Source organism: Bufo gargarizans, chromosome 3 (assembly GCF_014858855.1).
Source record: "Bufo gargarizans isolate SCDJY-AF-19 chromosome 3, ASM1485885v1, whole genome shotgun sequence".
NCBI lineage: Eukaryota > Metazoa > Chordata > Amphibia > Anura > Bufonidae > Bufo > Bufo gargarizans.
In genome coordinates, this window is record NC_058082.1 from 497761403 (window position 1) to 497783755 (window position 22353).

Below are 22353 nucleotides of genomic sequence, written 5' to 3' on the forward strand. Positions count from 1 at the left end.
AGAACATGTCCTATTATTGTCCGCGTAACGTACAAGGATAGTACTGTTCTATCAGGGGCCAGCTGTTCTGTTCCGCAAAAAAAACTGAATGCACACAAACGTCATCCGTATTTTTTGCGAAATTGCTTTTTGCGGACAACAAAATACTGAAAAAGCCATACGGTCGTGTGCAAGAGGTCTGAAGGGGTTCTCCGGGTTTTTACTACAGATGACCTTTCCTCAGGATAGGTCAAATATCACCCCCATCGACCAGCTGAGGAGACAGGACGCGCAGTGGGCACGTGCCGTCTCTATTCCTGCTGCTGCCGCCATGTATTTGGCAAAGCAGTGGATGGGAGATAAGACATGCACATTGTGCACAGTCTCCTCATAGAGCTGATCGTCGGGGTCCTGGACCCCCGTCGATCTGATATTGATGACCTATCCGGAGGATAGGTCATCTGTATTAAAAGCCTGGAGAACCCCTTTAAATAGTGCAGATTTATGTGCAGGTTTCATTGTGATTTTGAAGCGGATTTTCTGCATACAAAACTGCAATGTTATCCTAAAGCACCCTAATATAATGACATGATCTAACAGAAATGAAACAAGGTAGTTTTCCAGGGTGAGTGCTGGTTTAATTAAAGAAATTAGGTAAAATCTGGGAGATAGCTCAGTGTGTGTGAATATGGTTTAGAAAACCCTATTTAAGTGACATGCATAACGCTAGGGTTACACGGCAGAAAGTGAATGGGGTCGTGATGCAACCCACAGGTTGAAAGAAATCCACACCCGGCCCCAATGCGGACAGCGCTACACTGCAATATTCAGCTGTGTGACTTTTTCCAAGTCAAAATCACCATGTAGTGCTAGTCTACAATTTGCATGTTTTTGAGGGCGCGCTGCAGATTTTAAAAACCACAGATATTTGGCAAACCTGACCAACTATTAAAAATTTTTTTTTACAGTGCAGACAGATCACGGATTCATTCAAGTTGGCCACCGCACAGATGTTGCCCGTGCATTGAGGACCACAATTGCGGTCCCCAATGCACAGAACGGCCGCACAACAGCCGTGTGCATGAGGCCTTAAACAGCAAAAGCAATGAAAGACTCAACAATTCGTCTCTGCATTCATAATTTACATTTTACAAGACGAAAAAAAAAAAAAAAAACTGCAAGCAAAATCTGCTTGATGGAGGCATGCTAGGAACAGCAGAGCCCGAAACCAGTGCCGACACGACAGTGCATTCCACAGATCTCAAATATTTGGCAAACTTACCATTTCACATTGAGCTATGAAAACTGCAATCTGAACATACCAAATACCACCAAAGAAACCGCGAACCTTCACCCACCTACCGTAATCAACTAACAGAGAGACGGAAAGGTTTGGACAATCAGACCATGCAGAAGGAAAACAAAACCAAAATCAATGCAAAAAAATAAAATAGTTCCCAGGTAAAATGTAGCCAAATGAATCTATGGTGACTGCTCATAGTTTGTGTAACATTGTATCGGCCAGCCACATAGTAAACATAATATGCTAAAAGAAACAAATTCAACGCCTATTGGATTGTACTTTCCAAGAATTTTACAGCATTGGAAGCACCTATTACCTATGGACAGTCTTCAAATCATCCACAACAGGTTAGGCTACTTTCACACTGGCGTTTTGGCTTTCCGTTTGTGCGATCCATCATGGGCTCTCACAAGCGGTCCAAAACGGATCAGTTTTGCCCTAATGCATTCTGAATGGAAAAGGATCCGCTCAGAATGCATCAGTTCAGTCTCCATTCTGCTTTGGAGATGGACCCCGAAATGCTGCCTGCAGCTTTTTGGTGTCCATCTGATGAAACAGAGCCAAACGGATCAGTCCTCGCTCACAATGTCACTGACACAATAGAAAACGGATCCGTCCTCCATTGACTTTCAATAGTGTTCATGACGGATCCATCTTGGCTATGTTACAGATAATACAAACGGATCCGTTCTGAACAGATACAGACGGCTGTATTATTGTAACGGATCCGTCTGTACAGATCCATGACGGATCCGCACCAAACACGAGTGTGAAAGTGGCCTTACCTGATGAAAGGCTTATGATTTCAGTAGGCCTTTGATATTTCTGTCATCAGCAGCAGCCCCCTGCACATGACCATATAACAACCCGATAAAAATATTAAAAAAATAAAAACTACCACAGCCAATGGTACCTGTGGAAAAATCCATCACCTGCTCTGCGCCGCTGGTCTTCCAATCCCCGTCTGTACACTTGCAGATGGAAGGCGTCATGAGAGTCACTGCAGCCAATGATAAGTGATGTGCCAATTGGGGGCGCCACTGAGGTTAGCCATTGGCTACAGCATTCCACGCGAATCTGGTCCATCCGAAATCTTACAGATGGGGGGCAGAAAGACCAGTGTAAACAGCCAAGAAGATGGTACAAAATGGCAGGGAACAAGTGAGGATGGATTTTTCCACACACACTGGGATGGAAAGATGAAAGGATTTTCACCTAGAACAGAGTAATATCACATGGCGCTACACAGTGCAAAAATAAAAAAGTAGAAAGGAACCGGAAAAGCCACATACAGCGGATCACCTGAAACTATTCCATCCTATTTGGTTTGTCCATTGGACGCAGACCACATTCTTTTTAGGGCATGTTCACACATACACTGCAGTCTTCCTGCTGCGGTTTTACAGGAGCAGCAAAGTGTATAAATCTTATCCACCCCCCCATAATCGGCAGCACCAATTGTCCCGCAATTTGAAGTCTGTGGCAAATTTGCACCAAAATCTGCAACACATCCACAGTGAAATGCAGCAGAACCGGTTATATGCAGCCGCAACCCTTATTCTCTCTTTTTTTTTTTTTTTTTTTTTTTTTTTTACACCCCGACCTAGAGATTTGCAGTTTTTGGAAACCAGATATCTGGACATTTCCTGGAAACTATTGATAAGAGTTTGGGCTGGTAATATACATCTCAATCTCAGCAGTGTGAAGCTGGCATTTGTTTCCCCTGTGTCAGACTACCTTCATTCTGAATATAGTAAATGTCAATTAACTGCGCAGAAGGTCCTCGGCTGATATCTGGTATAGAGCGCTGCGCAGTAAGCTGAGAGTTCAGGCCATGATTGCCATAGCTACCACTACTGAAAGCGTTCCCGTTCTCCACCCTCCTCTGCTACCTGTTATTATCTCTTCTACTACACCGATGGCACCATCAGAATAGAAATACAGCAGGACGCTACAAAATGCCAGAAAAACGCAACCAAAAGCAGTAGTTATAGCAACAGAATGGACCCAACGAAGCTGCAATGAGTTTTGCCTGACATGAAATAGATTTGATCAATGTTTCTCTGAGCATGTGATTGCAACAGACAGGACGGAGTGACCTGCTGCTAGACATCTGACAGCGGCTCGTCTCACGAATAAATGGATCGGCCATGTAGGAGTCCAACTGCCCAAAACTACATCCCCATGAGCAGATTAGTTGCAAAAATGCTAGTTTCTGATAACTGGCTCGTGCAAAAACCCTGAAAAACCAGAAAACATCTCTTCTGTGCAATAAAGACTCATGATCAGCCAGTTATAGGGAACATTTGGTTTGGTGCCAATGTTCGTTGTAAAAGGGCCTTTAGATGGTAAGCGGTCCAGGGTTAGGCTAGTTCCAGATGAGTGTGGGGGAGTGTGAATTCCCATAGTGGCCTCTGCGCCTTGGACTAAACCGAGAAGCATTAGGGCTTATGCACAAGACCGCATTTTGCAGTCCACATATCCGTCTGATGTCCATGGTACATCTGTTTTTTTTTGCAGATCCATTGCAACAATGCCTGCCCTGGTCTAAAAAAAATAGACAATAATAGGACGTGCAATTTTTTTGCAAATAGACTTGTGGACATATGGATACAGATTGCACACAGTCATTTCGTTCTTATTGAGGCCCCATTGAAATGAATGGTTCCACATACGGGCCGCAAACAAAAATAAATAAATAAAATATACGCATGTGTGCATGAGCCCTTATAATGCTGTGTGTCTCTACCCAACCTCCACTGTAGTGATCTGTACTTACATAATGCCATCATTACAACTCATAAGGGTGCGACCAAACAGCGCAGTCATATGGGCAGCCGCCACCTCTACACTAATGAGACTGCCCTGTTTAGCTGGCCAGTATTGTTAATCGCCGGACGGCACTAAATACAATTCCACTGTACAGTCTGCATGGCCTGTCCGACTGCAGCAGTACTTGACCGCAGCACAACCACGCAGTTTACGCTACTGTCACACTGGCGTTCTGGTTTCCGTTTGTGAGATCTGCTCAGAGATCTCACAAGTGGTCCAAAACTGATAAGTTTTGCCCTAATGCATTTTGAATAGAAAACCATTTGCTCAGAATGCATCAGTTTGGCTCCGTTCCACCTCCACTCTGCAGCGTTTTGATGTCCACCTGATGAAACTGAGCCAAACAGATCCGTCCTGATACACAATGTAAGTGAATGAGGACGGATCCGTCTCCCATTGACTTTCAATGGTGTTCAAGATAGATCAGTCTTGGCTATGTTACAGATAATACAAACGGATCCATTCTGAACTAGGGCTGCAGTAAACTAATATTTTTGTAATAGAGTATTCTATTGATTATATTTCTCGATTCATCGAGTAATCTAATAAGAAAAAGCTACTTAAAATAACGTACGTAATTAGGCATGTATAAAGTTATTGGTTTGGAGGGGTTAATGGAAGCACCTTGGCATTAGGCATGTATAAAGTTATTGGTTTGAAGGGGTTAATAACTTTATACATGCCTAATGCCAAGGTGCTTCCATTAACCCCTCCAAACCCAATGGGCATGTATAAAGTTATTGGTTTGAAGAGGTTAATGAAAGCACCTTGGAGGTGCCTTCATTAACCCCTCTCTAAACCAATAACTTTATACATGCCAAGGTGGTGCCTGCAGCCTCCATTAACCACTCTCTCTCCATCTGCCTCCCCCCCCCCCTCATTGGTGGCAGTGGCCACAGGGTCCCCCTCCCCCCCCCCCCCCCCATCATTGGTGGCAGTTTGCAGTTCCGATCGAAGCCCCAGCAGTGTAATGCTGGGGCTCCGATCGGTTACCATGGCAGCCAGGAGTCACCATACTGAAGTCCTGGCTGCCATGGTATGTTAGTGAGCAGAGAGCAGCGCATTATACTCATGTGCGCTGTGGCCGCCGGTCGCTCCTTCTCATAGGTCTGTGCGGCGCATTGCTAATGCTGTAAGCATTAGCAATCCGCCGCACAGACGGAAGAAGGAGCGACCGGAGGCCACAGCGCACGTGAGAGTAATGCGCTGCTCTCTGCTCACTAACATACCATGGCAGCCAGGACTTCAGTAGCATGACTCCTGGCTGCCATGGTAACCGATCGGAGCCCCAGCATTACACTGCTGGGGCTCCGATCGGAACTGCAAACTGCCACCAATGATGGGGGGGGGGGGAAGGAGGGGGACCCTGTGGGATATGGTCGGCACATTCATTGGTGGCGCAGTGGCCACAGTCCCTCCCCTCCTACTCTGTCCTCATTGGTGTTCAGCCGCGACACGCACAGTGGGGCGGGAGAGACTCCCTCCTCCTCCCTCTGCTGTGCCGGCCGGCTCAGGAGAAAATGATCATATCGCGGTCCGGCGATATGTGATGTAACGATTACTCGATGCAGGGAAACTGCATCGATGAATTTTTTGACTCGATTTAATCGAGTTATTCGAATAATCGGTTCAGCCCTATTCTGAACGGATGCAGATGGTTGTATTATCTGAACGGATGTGTTTGTGCAGATCCATGACGGATCCGCACCAAACGCGAGTGTGAAAGTAGCCTTAGCCGCGCCCTTATGATTTGTACTAATGGCATTATGTGAGTACAGATCATTACAGCTGATGTCAGGCAGAGACACACTGCATTATAAACATCATAATGCTGTGCGGTGGAGCCCAAGTGGTAGAGTCCACTATGCACGCTCCCACACAGCCACTCCTTATCACTTTCTTCAGAAATCTCTTGATCTCCTTATAGAATCTCTCCTCTGCAGTACAGCGCATCTGTTAATCTGGAATCCTTAGGTCTTGTTCAGACATCAGTTACTTCCATCAGTTTTTGAGAGCCAAAACCAGGAGTGGAGGCTACACAGATATAAGGTATAAGGGAAACATCTCTCTTCTGTCTTCTTGGTGCACACCTAGTTTTGTCTCGCAATCCCTGATGGAAATCACTGACGTGTGAACAAGGCCTAAGGCATTCAAATCTAATGGAACCTGAGATGTACTGTATGTAGACAGACACTGGTCCAAGTCTCTGATCCTCCTGATGAGGATGTCCCGCACAGACCCGCTGCCCTCCAGGCGCTGCTCCTTGGCCCAAGTCTCTAATGATCAATGAGGCAGATTCCCCAAATCAGAGGCGCGGATAATGTCACTGTTCTGATCTCAGATCACTGACACATTGGCCCATTCTCTATATAGCAATCCCCCAATGGACGAGGACAGCGGAGGGTATTTCAGAATCACAGTTGCGGCAATTACCTGTCAAAAGGGGGTTATCACCACCAGAGTCTGATGGACAATCAGGAAAACCGCACAGAACCTGATCTTTTCCTGGATCACTCCCATAGCTAATCAGAACAATTGGTAAACCATGCTATTAGAGAATTGTAATTTAGAGAGGAAACCTGAGCCGGATCCTCCATAAAGTTCACTAAAATATATCAGCCCTGGGGGCTGTGGCCTCCGCCTTTAAGACGCTCTGTCACCTGGTTCAAGCCTACCCTACCAGGCACATGGGGTTCAGCCTGTCATCTATCATCAGCCCTGCAGTAGTAACAGAGGTGACAGCTGAATGGCCACCACAACATGGAGCTTAGACCGCGTTACGCTTTATTTATGAGGTGTGGTCTAGCCTCCAAAATAACAGCAATAACCCCATCTAAAAAAGCCTTTACCCACTTAGGCCGAAACACAGCCATCATGACTCCTTAGAAAAGGACACTCCCATTTTTACCAATGTCCCTTTAAAGGATATAGTACCTCCAATATCCTGGGTGGGATGTATGGAGCCTCAGTGCTCAGATTGGTCAAAACAAATACAATTAGCAACATTCTAGCTTCATTTAGAAATATTTGTGTCTGATTTCAGTTCGTAGATGACGGAGGAGCACAATGACAGCGCCATAGCACTAAAGGCCACTGCTGCATCCAGATTAGGAGCAGATCCTGCAGCACTATGGAGCCCCCTGCACTGACAGGGAGGCGATCGATACGTCTTATGACAACTGAAGCCCAATGTGAACGCAGGCATCAATCATGACAGGGCTCCCCTGCAGCCGTCACGGACAGGGCAGTGCGCCGCAGGGTCCCATCTCCGCCCTCCTCACCCTACGACGAGCAGCGGGCTCCAGCGCTGTGTACTCAGGGAGGGGTAGTCTGGGGAGGGAGTGCAGGCCCCGGGACAGGCGCAGCACGCTGCAGGCTCTCCGAGAGGGGGAGACACACCCGACACACCGCACTTACCACACCATGCCGTAGGCGCCCTCCCCGATGTACGACAGGTTAGTGTATCGCGGGCCCACATCAAAAGCCTGTCCTCGCACCATCTCAGGTCCCCCTCCGGGGTTCGACGAGGCCCCAGCCGCAGCCGCCATATTTTCTGTCAAGAGAGATTATCCCCTGCTGTCCCCTGCAGGGCTGCCGTTCACTCCCTCCGCCGCCGCGGGTGTTGTCCTGCTTAGGTGCTGAGGGCGAAGTGACGACCAGGACACACTCTGTCGCTCGGTCGGCGGCTGTGTGAGGCGCTGTCTGGCTGACGCCTTCCCGCCCGCTGGGTGTGTGTGGGGAGGGGCATATGGGCGGGGCCACAGAGGCGGAACCTCCCTCACGCTTTGCTGCAGTGGGTGTGGACTAGTAGTTTTGTTTTTGTTTTTTTTCGTTCAAGCTTTATTAGAATATTTTTCGTGGACATTTTTCCACACCGCCATGGCTAAGGCGCATATAATGGTACTAGCAATGTCTGTAGAGTAAATGACGTGTTCGTATGTACTGTCTGCCACACTGCTGGAGGAAGGGTTACCATAGTTGTGAGCAGGAGGTGCTTCCCTCCACAGCCTAGTGCCCTGGCTCCGAAGCATTGGCAGAGGAGGTAGGTAGTGGTATCTGCCCCTTCTGACCCTACCCCTTTTGGAGTAATAGACCACCTCTTTGTGGACATAACTATGGCAACCAGAACTGTAAACATTACCCCTTAATTAACCCATTCAGGACTAAGCCAGTATTGGTAAGGGTATTTTTCATTTTTCTTCCTCACCTTTGCGGAACCATCATTTTCTTTACAGCCAGCTTTTTTTCTGTGCAGTTGCAGGCTATAAAAAAGATTTATATATATTTTTTTTTTTGGGGGGGGGGGGGGGGTAAAAAAAAATAATGTTCTGTGGTTGTTTCATTTTAATGGCATTTGTGATGCACCTTTGTGGTATGTACGACTTTTAGGCAGGGGTCAGCAGTACCATAGTGCAAAGTACCGTCCCATCAGAACCATATACCACAGCGCAGCACAATATATTGCCCGAAAAGCTGTCCCTCTGTGGTGGCCATCAATAGATGCCATTTTCAGTCCTCCTCCAGTTCTCTCTAATTAAGATACGGAGGGGGCTTAGGAGTAGATATGTGGGCTAGAGCAGTTGAATTTAGGAGGGCATGTGGTTCGCTGGCTGATTACATGAGTAACATAGTTTATAAAGCTGAAAAAATACATTTGTCCAACCAGTTGAGCCTGTCATCCTGCAAGTTGATCCAGAGGAAGGCAAAAAACTTAAGGTAGAAGCCAATTTTCCTCACTTAGGCCCCTTTCACACGGGCGAGTTTTCCACGCGGGTGCAATGCGTGAGGTGAACGCATTGCACCCGCACTGAATCCGGACCCATTCATTTCTATGGGGCTGTGCACATGAGCGGTGATTTTCACGCATCACTTGTGCGTTGCGTGAAAATCGCAGCATGTTCTATATTGTGTGTTATTCACGCAACGCAGGCCCCATAGAAGTGAATGGGGCTGCGTGAAAATAGCAAGCATCCGCAAGCAAGTGCGGATGCGGTGTGATTTTCACGCACGGTTGCTAGGAGACGATCGGGATGAGGACCCATGATAATGGGCAACTTGCCCATATCCATCCTTTGGGAAGGAATATATATTATATATAAATGGCACACTGGATATTAAAATTTAAAGAAAAAAATACCATCTGTACATTGATTAAATCGGTATGCTAATCCTGACATTGCCCTTAAGCACACTGATAGACCCATGATGATATTTCAACCTCAATCACCATATAGGGACAATATTAATCTATATATATATAAAAAAAGGACGCATGTATGTGTGTATGTTCCGCAAAAACTCAAAAACGCAACCATTCATTTGAACGAAACTTGGTATACAAATCCCTTGCTGCCTGGAAAGAAATCTTGTGGGGGTCTCAGCTCTCTAGGACGTAGCGTTCCTGAGATAGTCTATAAAAAATGCATTAGCCAATAGAAGCCTGGTCACATGACCCTTATCAGCCAATAGAAGCTCGCAGGCCATTAACCTCCACATACACAGTCCAGGTTTCCATAACAACCCAGCCATTTTACTTCACTGCTGTAGGTCAGCTTTAGGGTAAGGCAACACAACGACAATAAGTCGCACGACACATAGGGCACAGCACAACTACACTGCCACATGCATCCACCTTGGATGGATTTTTTGCGACTGTCGCGTCGCAGTGTGACACCATAGAGTAGACTATCATCATAAAAATTGTTGAGTGACATTGGTGCGACAAAATGTTGTGCGACACATGTCGTCGTGTAGCCCTAGCCTTAAAGGGGCAGGGCCCTGTGGAGGTCACTGTTACAGGGGCAGCTGCTGTGTAGGTCACTGTTAAAGGGGCAGGCACCGTGTAGGTCACTGTTAAAGGGACGGGCACTGTGGAGGTCACTTAAAGAGGCGGCCACTCTGGAGGTCAATTAAAAGGGCGGGCACTGTGGAGGTCACTGTTAAAAGGGCAGGTACTGTGGAGGTTATTGTTAAAAGAGGCAGGCACCATGGAGGTCACTGTTAAAGGGGTAGTTAGAACTAATACTTGACATTTCTTGTGTCTTTTGTTACATATATAGATTGCACACTCCTTTGAGACTCATATGTGCTGACCTATTGTGGCTTGGGGGGGGGAACAGGTTTTTGTCATGGCACTTTCCTGTATTGCTGCTAGTTTATTTATTAGGTCAGATACTGTGTGTTGTATGTCTTTGCATCAGTGCAGTTTCTAGGTAAAATTTCTCTCAGGGCGAGTGTCAAAAAAACTCAGGCTCTCACTCACAGCAGGCTTCTTTCTCAGCACTGCTCCGGGCGGGCGGTAACAGGCAGGCAGTGCGGGCGGCGGTGCTCACCTCACTCACTGTACGTCACGCACTGCCTGCCTGTGGGGGGACATTATTTTTAATAAGGATCACTATGGACATTATTTAGAATGGAGGCTGCTGTGGATGTCATTATAACTGTATAATGTCTGATAGGCCTAGTCCTGAGTTATATTAGGCTACTTTCACACTTGCGCTTGATCGGATCCGTTCTGAACGGATCCGATCATATTAATGCAGACGGAGGCTCCGTTCAGTACGGATCCGTCTGCATTAATAACTTAGAAAAATTTCTAAGTCTGAAAGTAGCCTGAGCGGATCCGTTCAGACTTTCAATGTAAAGTCAATGGGGGACGGATCCGCTTGAAGATTGAGCCATATGGTGTCATCTTCAAGCGGATCCGTTCCCATTGACTTACATTGTAAGTCTGAACGGATCCACTCGCCTCTGCACGGCCAGGCGGACAGCTGAACGCTGCAAGCAGCGTTCAGCTGTCCGCCTGGCCGTGCGGAGGCGAGCGGAGCGGAGGCTGAACACCGCCAGACTGATGCAGTCTGAGCGGATCCGCTCCATTCAGACTGCATCAGGGCTGGACGGAGGCGTTCGGGTCCGCTCGTGAGCTCCTTCAAACGGAGCTCACGAGCGGACCGACGAACGCAAGTGTGAAAGTAGCCTTACCCTGCCCTGTATAATAATGTACCCTGATACCCCTTAGTTATATTACTCCAGCGGGGTAATATAACTAAGGGTATCAGGGATGGGTACATTATTATACAGGGCATGGGCAGGGTAATATAACTCAGCTCAGGACTAGGCCTATCAGACATTATACAGTTATAATGAGTAATGACACCAACAGCAGCCTAAATAATGGTCCATAGTGATCCTTATTAAACTTAATGTCCCCACAGTGACAGTGGCCCCCATTTTCATGTCTCCCACAGTGGCCCCCCCATTGTAAATAATTCCCCCCATTGTAATTAATGCCCCCCCCATTGTAATAACCCCCATCCCCCCATTGTAATTAATGCCCCCCCAGACCATCACTCGCCTCACAGCAGGCATCAGCACTGCTCAGGGGCTCAGGGCGGGCGGTAACAGGTTGGCAGTGCGGCGCTCACTCACTCACTGTATGTCACGCGCCTGCGCCGCCTAGTGGGAGGATCAGGCGCGTGACGTCAGTAAGTGCCGCCCGCACTGTCTGAAGAGTGAGAGGACTCGCAGGTCAGAAGAGATGTCAGAGGGAGGGAGCCAGGGCGCACGGCCGAGAAACGACAAGAGGGCGCCCCTGCCGGCGCCCCCCTTCTGACCAGGGCCGGTGCAAGGATTTTTGCTGCCCTAGGCAAGATAAAAATTGACGTCCCCCCCCCTTATCAGATCCGGAATGCGGACCCGGATCCGCAATTCCGATCCTGAAAAAAAATAGTACATGTCCTATTCTTGTCCCCAATAACGGACAAGAATAGGCATATTCTCTTAGTGCCGGCAATGTGCGGTCCGCAAAATGTAGTATTAATAACTAAACAATTAAATAATACACATATTGCATTGTCTACTTACCACCAGGACAATTAGATGATCTGGTCTCTGGCTGCAGTCTGGCTCTTGGTCTGGCTCTGCGGACTCCCTTGTCACTCTCTTCTCCCCCCCTCCCTTGTCACTCTCTTCTCCCCCTCCCTTGTCACTCTCTTCTCCCCCCCTCCCTTGTCACTCTCTCCCCCCTCCCTGTCACTCTCTTCTCCCCCTCCCTTGTCACTCTCTTCTCCCCCCTCCCTTGTCACTCTCTTCTCCCCCCCTTGTCACTCTTCTCCCCCTCCCTTGTCACTCTCTTCCCCCCCCTTGTCACTCTCTTCTCCCCCCTCCCTTGTCACTCTCTCTCCCCACTCCCTTGTCACTCTCTTCTCCCCCTCCCTTGTCACTCTCTTCTCCCCCTCCCTTGTCACTCTCTTCTCCCCCTCCTTGTCACTCTCTTCTCCCCCTCCCTTGTCACTCTCTTCCCCCTCCCTTGTCACTCTCTTCCCCCTCCCTGTCACTCTCTTCTCCCTCCCTTGTCACTCTTCTCCCCCTCCTTGTCACTCTCTTCTCCTCCTCCTTGTCACTCTCTTCTCCCCCCCTTGTCACTCTCTTCTCCCCTCCCTTGTCACTCTCTTCTCCCCCCTTGTCACTCTCTTCTCCCGCCTCCCTTGTCACTCTCTTCTCCCACCCCTTGTCACTCTCTTCTCCCCCCTTGTCACTCTTCTCCCCCCTCCCTTGTCACTCTCTTCTCCCACCCCCCTTGTCACTCTCATTCTATTCCCCCCCACCCCCCTTGTCACTCTCATTCTACTCCCCCCACCCCCCTTGTCACTCTCATTCTACTCCCCCCACCCCCCTTGTCACTCTCATTCTACTCCCCCCACCCCCTTGTCACTCTCATTCTACTCCCCCCCCACCTTGTCACTCTCATTCTACCCCCCCACCTTGTCACTCTCATTCTACCCCCCCTTGTCACTCTCATTCTACCCCCCCTTGTCACTCTCATTCTACTCCCCCCCCCGTCACTCTCATTTCCTCCCCCTTGTCAATGTCACCTCTAATGTAGCGTGGCCGAGCTCTGTTCGCTCCGCGGTACAGGAGCTTTTGTTTCCTGTACCCGGCTGACAGGAAGTGCTCACTTAGTGTGCACTTCCTTTCAGTCCGTCCGGGTACAGGAAACAAATGCTCCTGTACCCCGGGCCGGACCGAACAGAGCTCGGCCACGCTACATTAACAACTCAGCAGTCTGCAGCGCAGGCAGGCTGCGCAGCACTGAGCCGGCCGCTCAGGAGGCTCAGCATGAGGGGCGCCGCCGGCCGGCCGCCCGAACCTTTACCTACATAACCAAATTTTTTATTTTATTTTTTACCTCAACGGGCGCCCCCTGCTTCTGACAGCGCCCCGGGCGGCTGCCCGTCCCGCCCGCCCCTAGAAACGGCCCTGCTTTGCATTAATAAAGGATGAAGTTACATTATAAGTGTGTTTTCTCATTTTTGGTGAGCCATTATCTTATTGGCCTTGGGAGCAGCTGCCTGACACTGGTTTCTACAGCTTAGTTTGCGGTTCACCAAAATTCCTAGGTCCTTTTCCATGTCAGTGTTACTCAGTGTTTTACAATTTAGTATGTACGGGTGACTTGCATTATTCCTTCCCATGTGCATAACCTTACATTTATCAGTGTTAAACCTCATCTGCCACTTCTCTGCCCAAGCCTCCAATCTATCCAGATCCATGTGTAGCAGTATATTGTCCTCTTCCGTGTTAATTTTAGTGTCACAGTTTAGTGTCATCTGCAAAAATTGATATTTTACTGTGCAAGCCTTCTACAAGATCATTAATAAATACTGTATATTGAAGAGAATAGGGTCCAGTACTGACCCCTGTGGTACCCCACTAGTGACAGTGACCCAATCTGAGTGTGTATTGTTAATAACCACCCTCTGTTTTCTATCATTGAGTCAGTCTAAGCATTCTTATTTTATATACTAACCTTTTATGTGGTACAGTGTCAAATGCTTTGTAGAAGTCCAGATATACGACATCCATTGATTCGCTGAGTTCAAGTCTAGAACTTACCTCATTGAATAAATTAGTTTGACATGACCAATCCCTCATTAAACCAGGATGATACAGCGTTATTCACTTATTTTCATTGAGGTACTCCAAGATAGCATCTCATAGAAAATTTTCAAGCAGTTTACCAACGACAGATGTTAATCTTATCGGCCTATAGCTTCCAGGCTATTCAATTTTTTAATATTGGCAGCACATTTGCTATGTAACAATACTGTGGAACACTCCCTATCAGTATAGAGTCCTTAAATATCAGAAATTAGGGTCTGGCTATGACATTACTTAATTCTCTTAATTCTCTTAGAATACGGGGGTGTATGCCATCTGGTCCTGGTGATTTGTCTATTTTAATCTTTTTAAGACGCCGCTGTACTTCTTCCTGGGTCAGACAGTGCACTTTTAATTACTTTAATTACTTTTACATTCTGCATTTCATCTAACAGTTTATTTTCCTCAGTAAATACAGTGGAGAAAAAAAATATTTAATAGTTTTTGCATTTTCCTCATCTTAGGGCTATTTTTACTCTCTTCTGCAATTACCGGTAATTTCTCTGTCTCCAGTTTGGCTGCTTTTATTTGTCTTTTACATATTCTATTTTATTTATTTATAGTTTTTCAATGCTTCCTTGCTACCGTGTTTTAGTGATTTAAATACTTTCTTCTAGTTATTTATTGCTTCCTTTACATTTTATTTATCCACATTTTTTTTCTTATTTCTCACCCTTTTATAAGGTATGTACCTTTCACAGTTACAGTTTAACCACTTCAACCCCCCTAGCTGAAACACCCTTAATGACCAGGCCACTTTTTACACTTCTGCACTACACTACTTTCACTGTTTATTGCTCGGTCATGCAACTTACCACCCAAATGAATTTTACCTCCTTTTCTTCTCACTAATAGAGCTTTCATTTGGTGGTATTTCATTGCTGCTGACATTTTTACTTTTTTTGTTATTAATCGAAATTTAACGATTTTTTTGCAAAAAAAGGACATTTTTCACTTTCAGTTGTAAAATTTTGCAAAAAAAAAACGACATCCATATATAAATTTTTTGCTAAATTTATTGTTCTACATGTCTTTGATAAAAAAATGTTTGGGTCAAAAAAAAATGGTTTGGGTAAAAGTTATAGCGTTTACAAACTATGGTACAAAAATGTGAATTTCCGCTTTTTGAAGCAGCTCTGACTTTCTGAGCACCTGTCATGTTTCCTGAGGTTCTACAATGCCCAACAGTAGAAAACCCCCACAAATGACCCCATTTCGGAAAGTAGACACCCTAAGGTATTCACTGATGGGCATAGTGAGTTCATAGAACTTTTTATTTTTTGTCACAAGTTAGCGGAAAATGATGATTTTTGTTTTCTTTTTTTTTCTTACAAAGTCTCATATTCCACTAACTTGTGACAAAAAATAAAAACTTCCATGAACTCACTATGCCCATCACGAAATACCTTGGGGTGTCTTCTTTCCAAAATGGGGTCACTTGTGGGGTAGTTATACTGCCCTGGCATTCTAGGGGCCCTAATGTGTGCAAAGTAGTTTGAAATCAAAATGTGTAAAAAATGACCTGTGAAATCCTAAAGGTGCTCTTTGGAATGTGTGCCCCTTCTGCCCACCTAGGCGGCAAAAAAGTGCCACACATGTGGTATCGCCGTACTCAGGAGAAGTTGGGGAATGTATTTTGGGGTGTCATTTTACATATACCCATGCTGGGTGAGAGAAATATCTTGGCAAAAGACAACTTTTCCCATTTTTTTTATACAAAGTTGGCATTTGACCAAGATATTTATCTCACCCAGCATGGGTATATGTAAAATGACACCCCAAAACACATTGCCCAACTTCTCCTGAGTACGGCGATACCAGATGTGTGACGCTTTTCTGCAGCCTAGGTGGGCAAAGGGGCACACATTCCAAAGAGCACCTATAGGATTTCACCGGCCATTTTTTACAGATTTTGATTTCAAACTACTTTGCACACATTAGGGCCCCTAAATTGCCAGGGCAGTATAACTACCCCACAAGTGACCCCATTTTGGAAAGAAGACACCCCAAGGTATTCCGTGAGGGGCATGGCGAGTTCCTAGAATTTTTTATTTTTTGTCACAAGTTAGTGGAATATGAGACTTTGTTAGAAAAAAATTTAAAAAAAAAGAAAATCATCATTTTCTGCTAACTTGTGACCAAAAAAATCTTTTTTCTAGGAACTCGCCATGCCCCTCACGGAATACCTTGGGGTGTCTTCTTTCCAAAATGGGGTCACTTGTGGGGTAGTTATACTGCCCTGGCATTCTAGGGGCCCTAATGTGTGCAAAGTAGTTTGAAATCAAAATGTGTAAAAAATGACCTGTGAAATCCTAAAGGTGCTCTTTGGAATGTGTGCCCCTTCTGCCCACCTAGGCGGCAAAAAAGTGCCACACATGTGGTATCGCCGTACTCAGGAGAAGTTGGGGAATGTATTTTGGGGTGTCATTTTACATATACCCATGCTGGGTGAGAGAAATATCTTGGCAAAAGACAACTTTTCCCATTTTTTTTATACAAAGTTGGCATTTGACCAAGATATTTATCTCACCCAGCATGGGTATATGTAAAATGACACCCCAAAACACATTCCCCAACTTCTCCTGAGTACGGCGATACCACATGTGTGACACTTTTTTGCAGCCTAGATGCGCAAAGCGACCCAAATTCCTTTTAGGAGGGCATTTTTAGACATTTGGATCCCAGACTTCTTCTCACGCTTTCGGGCCCCTAAAATGCCAGGGCAGTATAAATACCCCACATGTGACCCCATTTTGGAAAGAAGACACCCCAAGGTATTCCGTGAGGGGCATGGCGAGTTCCTAGAATTTTTTTTTTTTGGCACAAGTTAGCGGAAATTTTTTATTTTTTTTGTATTTTCTCACAAAGTCTCCCTTTCCGCTAACTTGGGACAAAAATTTCAATCTTTCATGGACTCAATATGCCCCTCACAGAATACCTTGGGGTGTCTTCTTTCCGAAATGGGGTCACATGTGGGGTATTTATACTGCCCTGGCATTTTAGGGGCCCTAAAGCGTAAGAAGAAGTCTGGAATATAAATGTCTAAAAAATTTTACGCATTTGGATTCCGTGAGGGGTATGGTGAGTTCATGTGAGATTTTATTTTTTGACACAAGTTAGTGGAATATGAGACTTAGTAAGAAAAAACAAACACAAAAACAATTTCCGCTAACTTGGGCCAAAAAAAAATGTCTGAATGGAGCCTTACAGGGGGGTGATCAATGACAGGGGGGTGATCAATGACAGGGGGGTGATCAGGAAGTCTATATGGGTGATCACCCCCTTGTCATTGATCACCCACCTGTAAGGCTCCATTCAGACGTCCGTATGTGTTTTGCGGATCCGATCCATGTATCCGTGGATCCGTAAAAATCATACGGACGTCTGAATGGAGCCTTACAGGGGGGTGATCAATGACAGGGAAGTGATCAGGAAGTCTATATGCGTGATCACCCCCTTGTCATTGATCACCCCCCTGTAAGGCTCCATTCAGACATCCGTATGTGTTTTGCGGATCTGATCCATGTATCCGTGGATCCGTAAAAATCATACGGACGTCTGAATGGAGCCTTACAGGGGGGTGATCAATGACAGGGGGTTGATCAATGACAGGGGGGTGATCAGGGAGTCTATATGGGGTGATCATGGGTGATCAGGGGTTCATAAGGGGTTAATAAGTGACAGGGGGGGGGTGTAGTGTAGTGGTGTTTTGTGGTACTTTACTCAGCTGCCTGTGTCCTCTGGTGGTCGATCCAAACAAAAGGGACCACCAGAGGACCAGGTAGCAGGTATATTAGACGCTGTTATCAAAACAGCGTCTAATATACCTGTTAGGGGTTAAAAAAATCACATTTCGAGCCTGCCAGCGAACGATCGCCGCTGGCAGGCTGGAGATCCACTCGCTTACCTTCCGTTCCTGTGAACGCGCGCGTTCACAGGAAATCACGGCTCTCGCGAGATGACGCATATATGCGTGACTCTGCGCAGAGCTGCCACCTCCGGAACGCGAATCTGCGTTAGGCTAGTTTCACACTAGCGTTCGTCGGTCCGCTCGTGAGCTCCGTTTGAAGGGGCTCACGAGCGGACCCGAACGCCTCCGTCCAGCCCTGATGCAGTCTGAATGGATGCGGATCCGCTCAGACTGCATCAGTCTGGCGGCGTTCAGCCTCCGCTCTGCTCGCCTCCGCACGGACAGGCGGACAGCTGAACGCTGCTTGCAGCGTTCAGCTGTCCGCCTGGCCGTGCGGAGGCGAGCGGATCCGTTCAGACTTACAATGTAAGTCAATGGGGAACGGATCCGCTTGAAGATTGAGCCATATGTCATCTTCAAGCGGATCCGTTCCCATTGACTTACATTGTAAGTCTGAACGGATCCGCTCGCCTCCGCACGGCCAGGCGGACAGCTGAACGCTGCAAGCAGCGTTCAGCTGTCCGCCTGTCCGTGCGGAGGCGAGCGGAGCGGAGGCTGAACGCCGCCAGACTGATGCAGTCTGAGCGGATCCGCATCCATTCAGACTGCATCAGGGCTGGACGGAGGCGTTCGGGTCCGCTCGTGAGCCCCTTCAAACGGAGCTCACGAGCGGACCGACGAACGCTAGTGTGAAACTAGCCTAACGCAGATTCGCGTTCCGGAGGTGGCAGCTCTGCGCAGAGTCACGCATATATGCGTCATCTCGCGAGAGCCGTGATTTCCTGTGAACGCGCGCGTTCACAGGAACGGAAGGTAAGCGAGTGGATCTCCAGCCTGCCAGCGGCGATCGTTCGCTGGCAGGCTCGAAATGTGATTTTTTTAACCCCTAACAGGTATATTAGACGCTGTTTTGATAACAGCGTCTAATATACCTGCTACCTGGTCCTCTGGTGGTCCCTTTTGTTTGGATCGACCACCAGAGGACACAGGCAGCTGAGTAAAGTACCACAAAACACCACTACACTACACCCCCCCCCTGTCACTTATTAACCCCTTATGAACCCCTGATCACCCATGATCACCCCATATAGACTCCCTGATCACCCCCCTGTCATTGATCAACCCCCTGTCATTGATCACCCCCCTGTAAGGCTCCATTCAGACGTCCGTATGATTTTTACGGATCCACGGATACATGGATCAGATCCGCAAAACACATACGGATGTCTGAATGGAGCCTTACAGGGGGGTGATCAATGACAAGGGGGTGATCACGCATATAGACTTCCTGATCACTTCCCTGTCATTGATCACCCCCCTGTAAGGCTCCATTCAGACGTCCGTATGATTTTTACGGATCCACGGATACATGGATCGGATCCGCAAAACACATACGGACGTCTGAATGGAGCCTTACAGGTGGGTGATCAATGACAAGGGGGTGATCACCCATATAGACTTCCTGATCACCCCCCTGTCATTGATCACCCCCCTGTAAGGCTCCATTCAGACATTTTTTTTTGGCCCAAGTTAGCGGAAATTGTTTTTGTGTTTGTTTTTTCTTACTAAGTCTCATATTCCACTAACTTGTGTCAAAAAATAAAATCTCACATGAACTCACCATACCCCTCACGGAATCCAAATGCGTAAAATTTTTTAGACATTTATATTCCAGACTTCTTCTCACGCTTTAGGGCCCCTAAAATGCCAGGGCAGTATAAATACCCCACATGTGACCCCATTTCGAGAAAGAAGACACCCCAAGGTATTCTGTGAGGGGCATATTGAGTCCATGAAAGATTGAAATTTTTGTCCCAAGTTAGCGGAAAGGGAGACTTTGTGAGAAAATACAAAAAAAATAAATTTCCGCTAACTTGTGCCAAAAAAAAAAAATTCTAGGAACTCGCCATGCCCCTCACGGAATACCTTGGGGTGTCTTCTTTCCAAAATGGGGTCACATGTGGGGTATTTATACTGCCCTGGCATTTTAGGGGCCCGAAAGCGTGAGAAGAAGTCTGGGATCCAAATGTCTAAAAATGCCCTCCTAAAAGGAATTTGGGCCGCTTTGCGCATCTAGGCTGCAAAAAAGTGTCACACATGTGGTATCGCCGTACTCAGGAGAAGTTGGGGAATGTGTTTTGGGGTGTCATTTTACATATACCCATGCTGGGTGAGATAAATATCTTGGTCAAATGCCAACTTTGTATAAAAAAAATGGGAAAAGTTGTCTTTTGCCAAGATATTTCTCTCACCCAGCATGGGTATATGTAAAATGACACCCCAAAATACATTCCCCAACTTCTCCTGAGTACGGCGATACCACATGTGTGCACTTTTTTGCCGCCTAGGTGGGCAGAAGGGGCACACATTCCAAAGAGCACCTTTAGGATTTCACAGGTCATTTTTTACACATTTTGATTTCAAACTACTTTGCACACATTAGGGCCCCTAGAATGCCAGGGCAGTATAACTACCCCACAAGTGACCCCATTTTGGAAAGAAGACACCCCAAGGTATTCCGTGAGGGGCATGGCGAGTTCCTAGAAAAAAGATTTTGTCACAAGTTAGCAGAAAATGATGATTTTCTTTTTTTTTTCTTTTTTTCTAACAAAGTCTCATATTCCACTAACTTGTGACAAAAAATAAAAAATTCTAGGAACTCGCCATGCCCCTCACGGAATACCTTGGGGTGTCTTCTTTCCAAAATGGGGTCACTTGTGGGGTAGTTATACTGCCCTGGCAATTTAGGGGCCCTAATGTGTGCGAAGTAGTTTGAAATCAAAATCTGTAAAAAATGGCCGGTGAAATCCTATAGGTGCTCTTTGGAATGTGTGCCCCTTTGCCCACCTAGGCTGCAGAAAAGTGTCACACATCTGGTATCGCCGTACTCAGGAGAAGTTGGGCAATGTGTTTTGGGGTGTCATTTTACATATACCCATGCTGGGTGAGATAAATATCTTGGTCAAATGCCAACTTTGTATAAAAAAATGGGAAAAGTTGTCTTTTGCCAAGATATTTCTCTCACCCAGCATGGGTATATGTAAAATGACACCCCAAAACACATTCCCCAACTTCTCCTGAGTACAGCGATACCAGATGTGTGACACTTTTTTGTAGCCTAGGTGGGCAAAGGGGCACACATTCCAAAGTGCACCTTTGGATTTCACCGGTCATTTTTTACAGATTTTGATTTCAAACTGCTTCTCACGCATTTGGGCCCCTAAAATGCCAGGGCAGTATAACTACCCCACAAGTGACCCCATTTTGGAAAGAAGACACCCCAAGGTATTTCGTGATGGGCATAGTGAGTTCATGGAAGTTTTTATTTTTTGTCACAAGTTAGTGGAATATGAGACTTTGTAAGAAAAAAAAAGAAAACAAAAATCATCATTTTCCGCTAACTTGTGACAAAAAATAAAAAGTTCTATGAACTCACTATGCCCATCAGTGAATACCTTAGGGTGTCTACTTTCCGAAATGGTGTCATTTGTGGGGGTTTTCTACTGTTTGGGCATTGTAGAACCTCAGGAAACATGACAGGTGCTCAGAAAGTCAGAGCTGCTTCAAAAAGCGGAAATTCACATTTTTGTACCATAGTTTGTAAACGCTATAACTTTTACCCAAACCATTTTTTTTTGACCCAAACATTTTTTATCAAAGACATGTAGAACAATAAATTTAGCAAAAAAATTTATATATGGATGTCGTTTTTTTTTTTGCAAAATTTTACAACTGAAAGTGAAAAATGTCCTTTTTTTGCAAAAAAATCGTTAAATTTCGATTAATAACAAAAAAAGTAAAAATGTCAGCAGCAATGAAATACCACCAAATGAAAGCTCTATTAGTGAGAAGAAAAGGAGGTAAAATTCATTTGGGTGGTAAGTTGCATGACCGAGCAATAAACAGTGAAAGTAGTGTAGTGCAGAAGTGTAAAAAGTGGCCTGGTCATTAAGGGTGTTTCAGCTAGGGGGGTTGAAGTGGTTAAACTGTAACTGTGAAAGGTACATACCTTATAAAAGGGTGAGAAATAAGAAAAAAATGTGGATAAATAAAATGTAAAGGAAGCAATAAATAACTAGAAGAAAGTATTTAAATCACTAAAACACGGTAGCAAGGAAGCATTGAAAAACTATAAATAAATAAAATAGAATATGTAAAGACAAATAAAAGCAGCCAAACTGGAGACAGAGAAATTACCGGTAATTGCAGAAGAGAGTAAAAATAGCCCTAAGATGAGGAAAATGCAAAAACTATTAAATATTTTTTTTCTCCACTGTATTTACTGAGGAAAATAAACTGTTAGATGAAATGCAGAATGTAAAAGTAATTAAAGTAATTAAAAGTGCACTGTCTGACCCAGGAAGAAGTACAGCGGCGTCTTAAAAAGATT

At 46.0% G+C, this 22353-nt stretch overlaps 1 protein-coding gene across 1 annotated transcript in view; it reads right to left on the reverse strand.

Moving 5' to 3' along the window:
• Positions 1-7871, reverse strand: part of LOC122931707 (mitogen-activated protein kinase 1-like) — a 29243-nt gene extending 21372 nt beyond the window's left edge. Inside the window, exon 1 of the mRNA XM_044285777.1 lies at positions 7532-7871. Coding sequence (XP_044141712.1) covers positions 7532-7662 — 131 coding nt within the window. The 5' untranslated portion in view covers positions 7663-7871. The remainder of the gene's footprint in view (positions 1-7531) is intronic.
• Positions 7872-22353: the final 14482 nt, after the last annotated feature.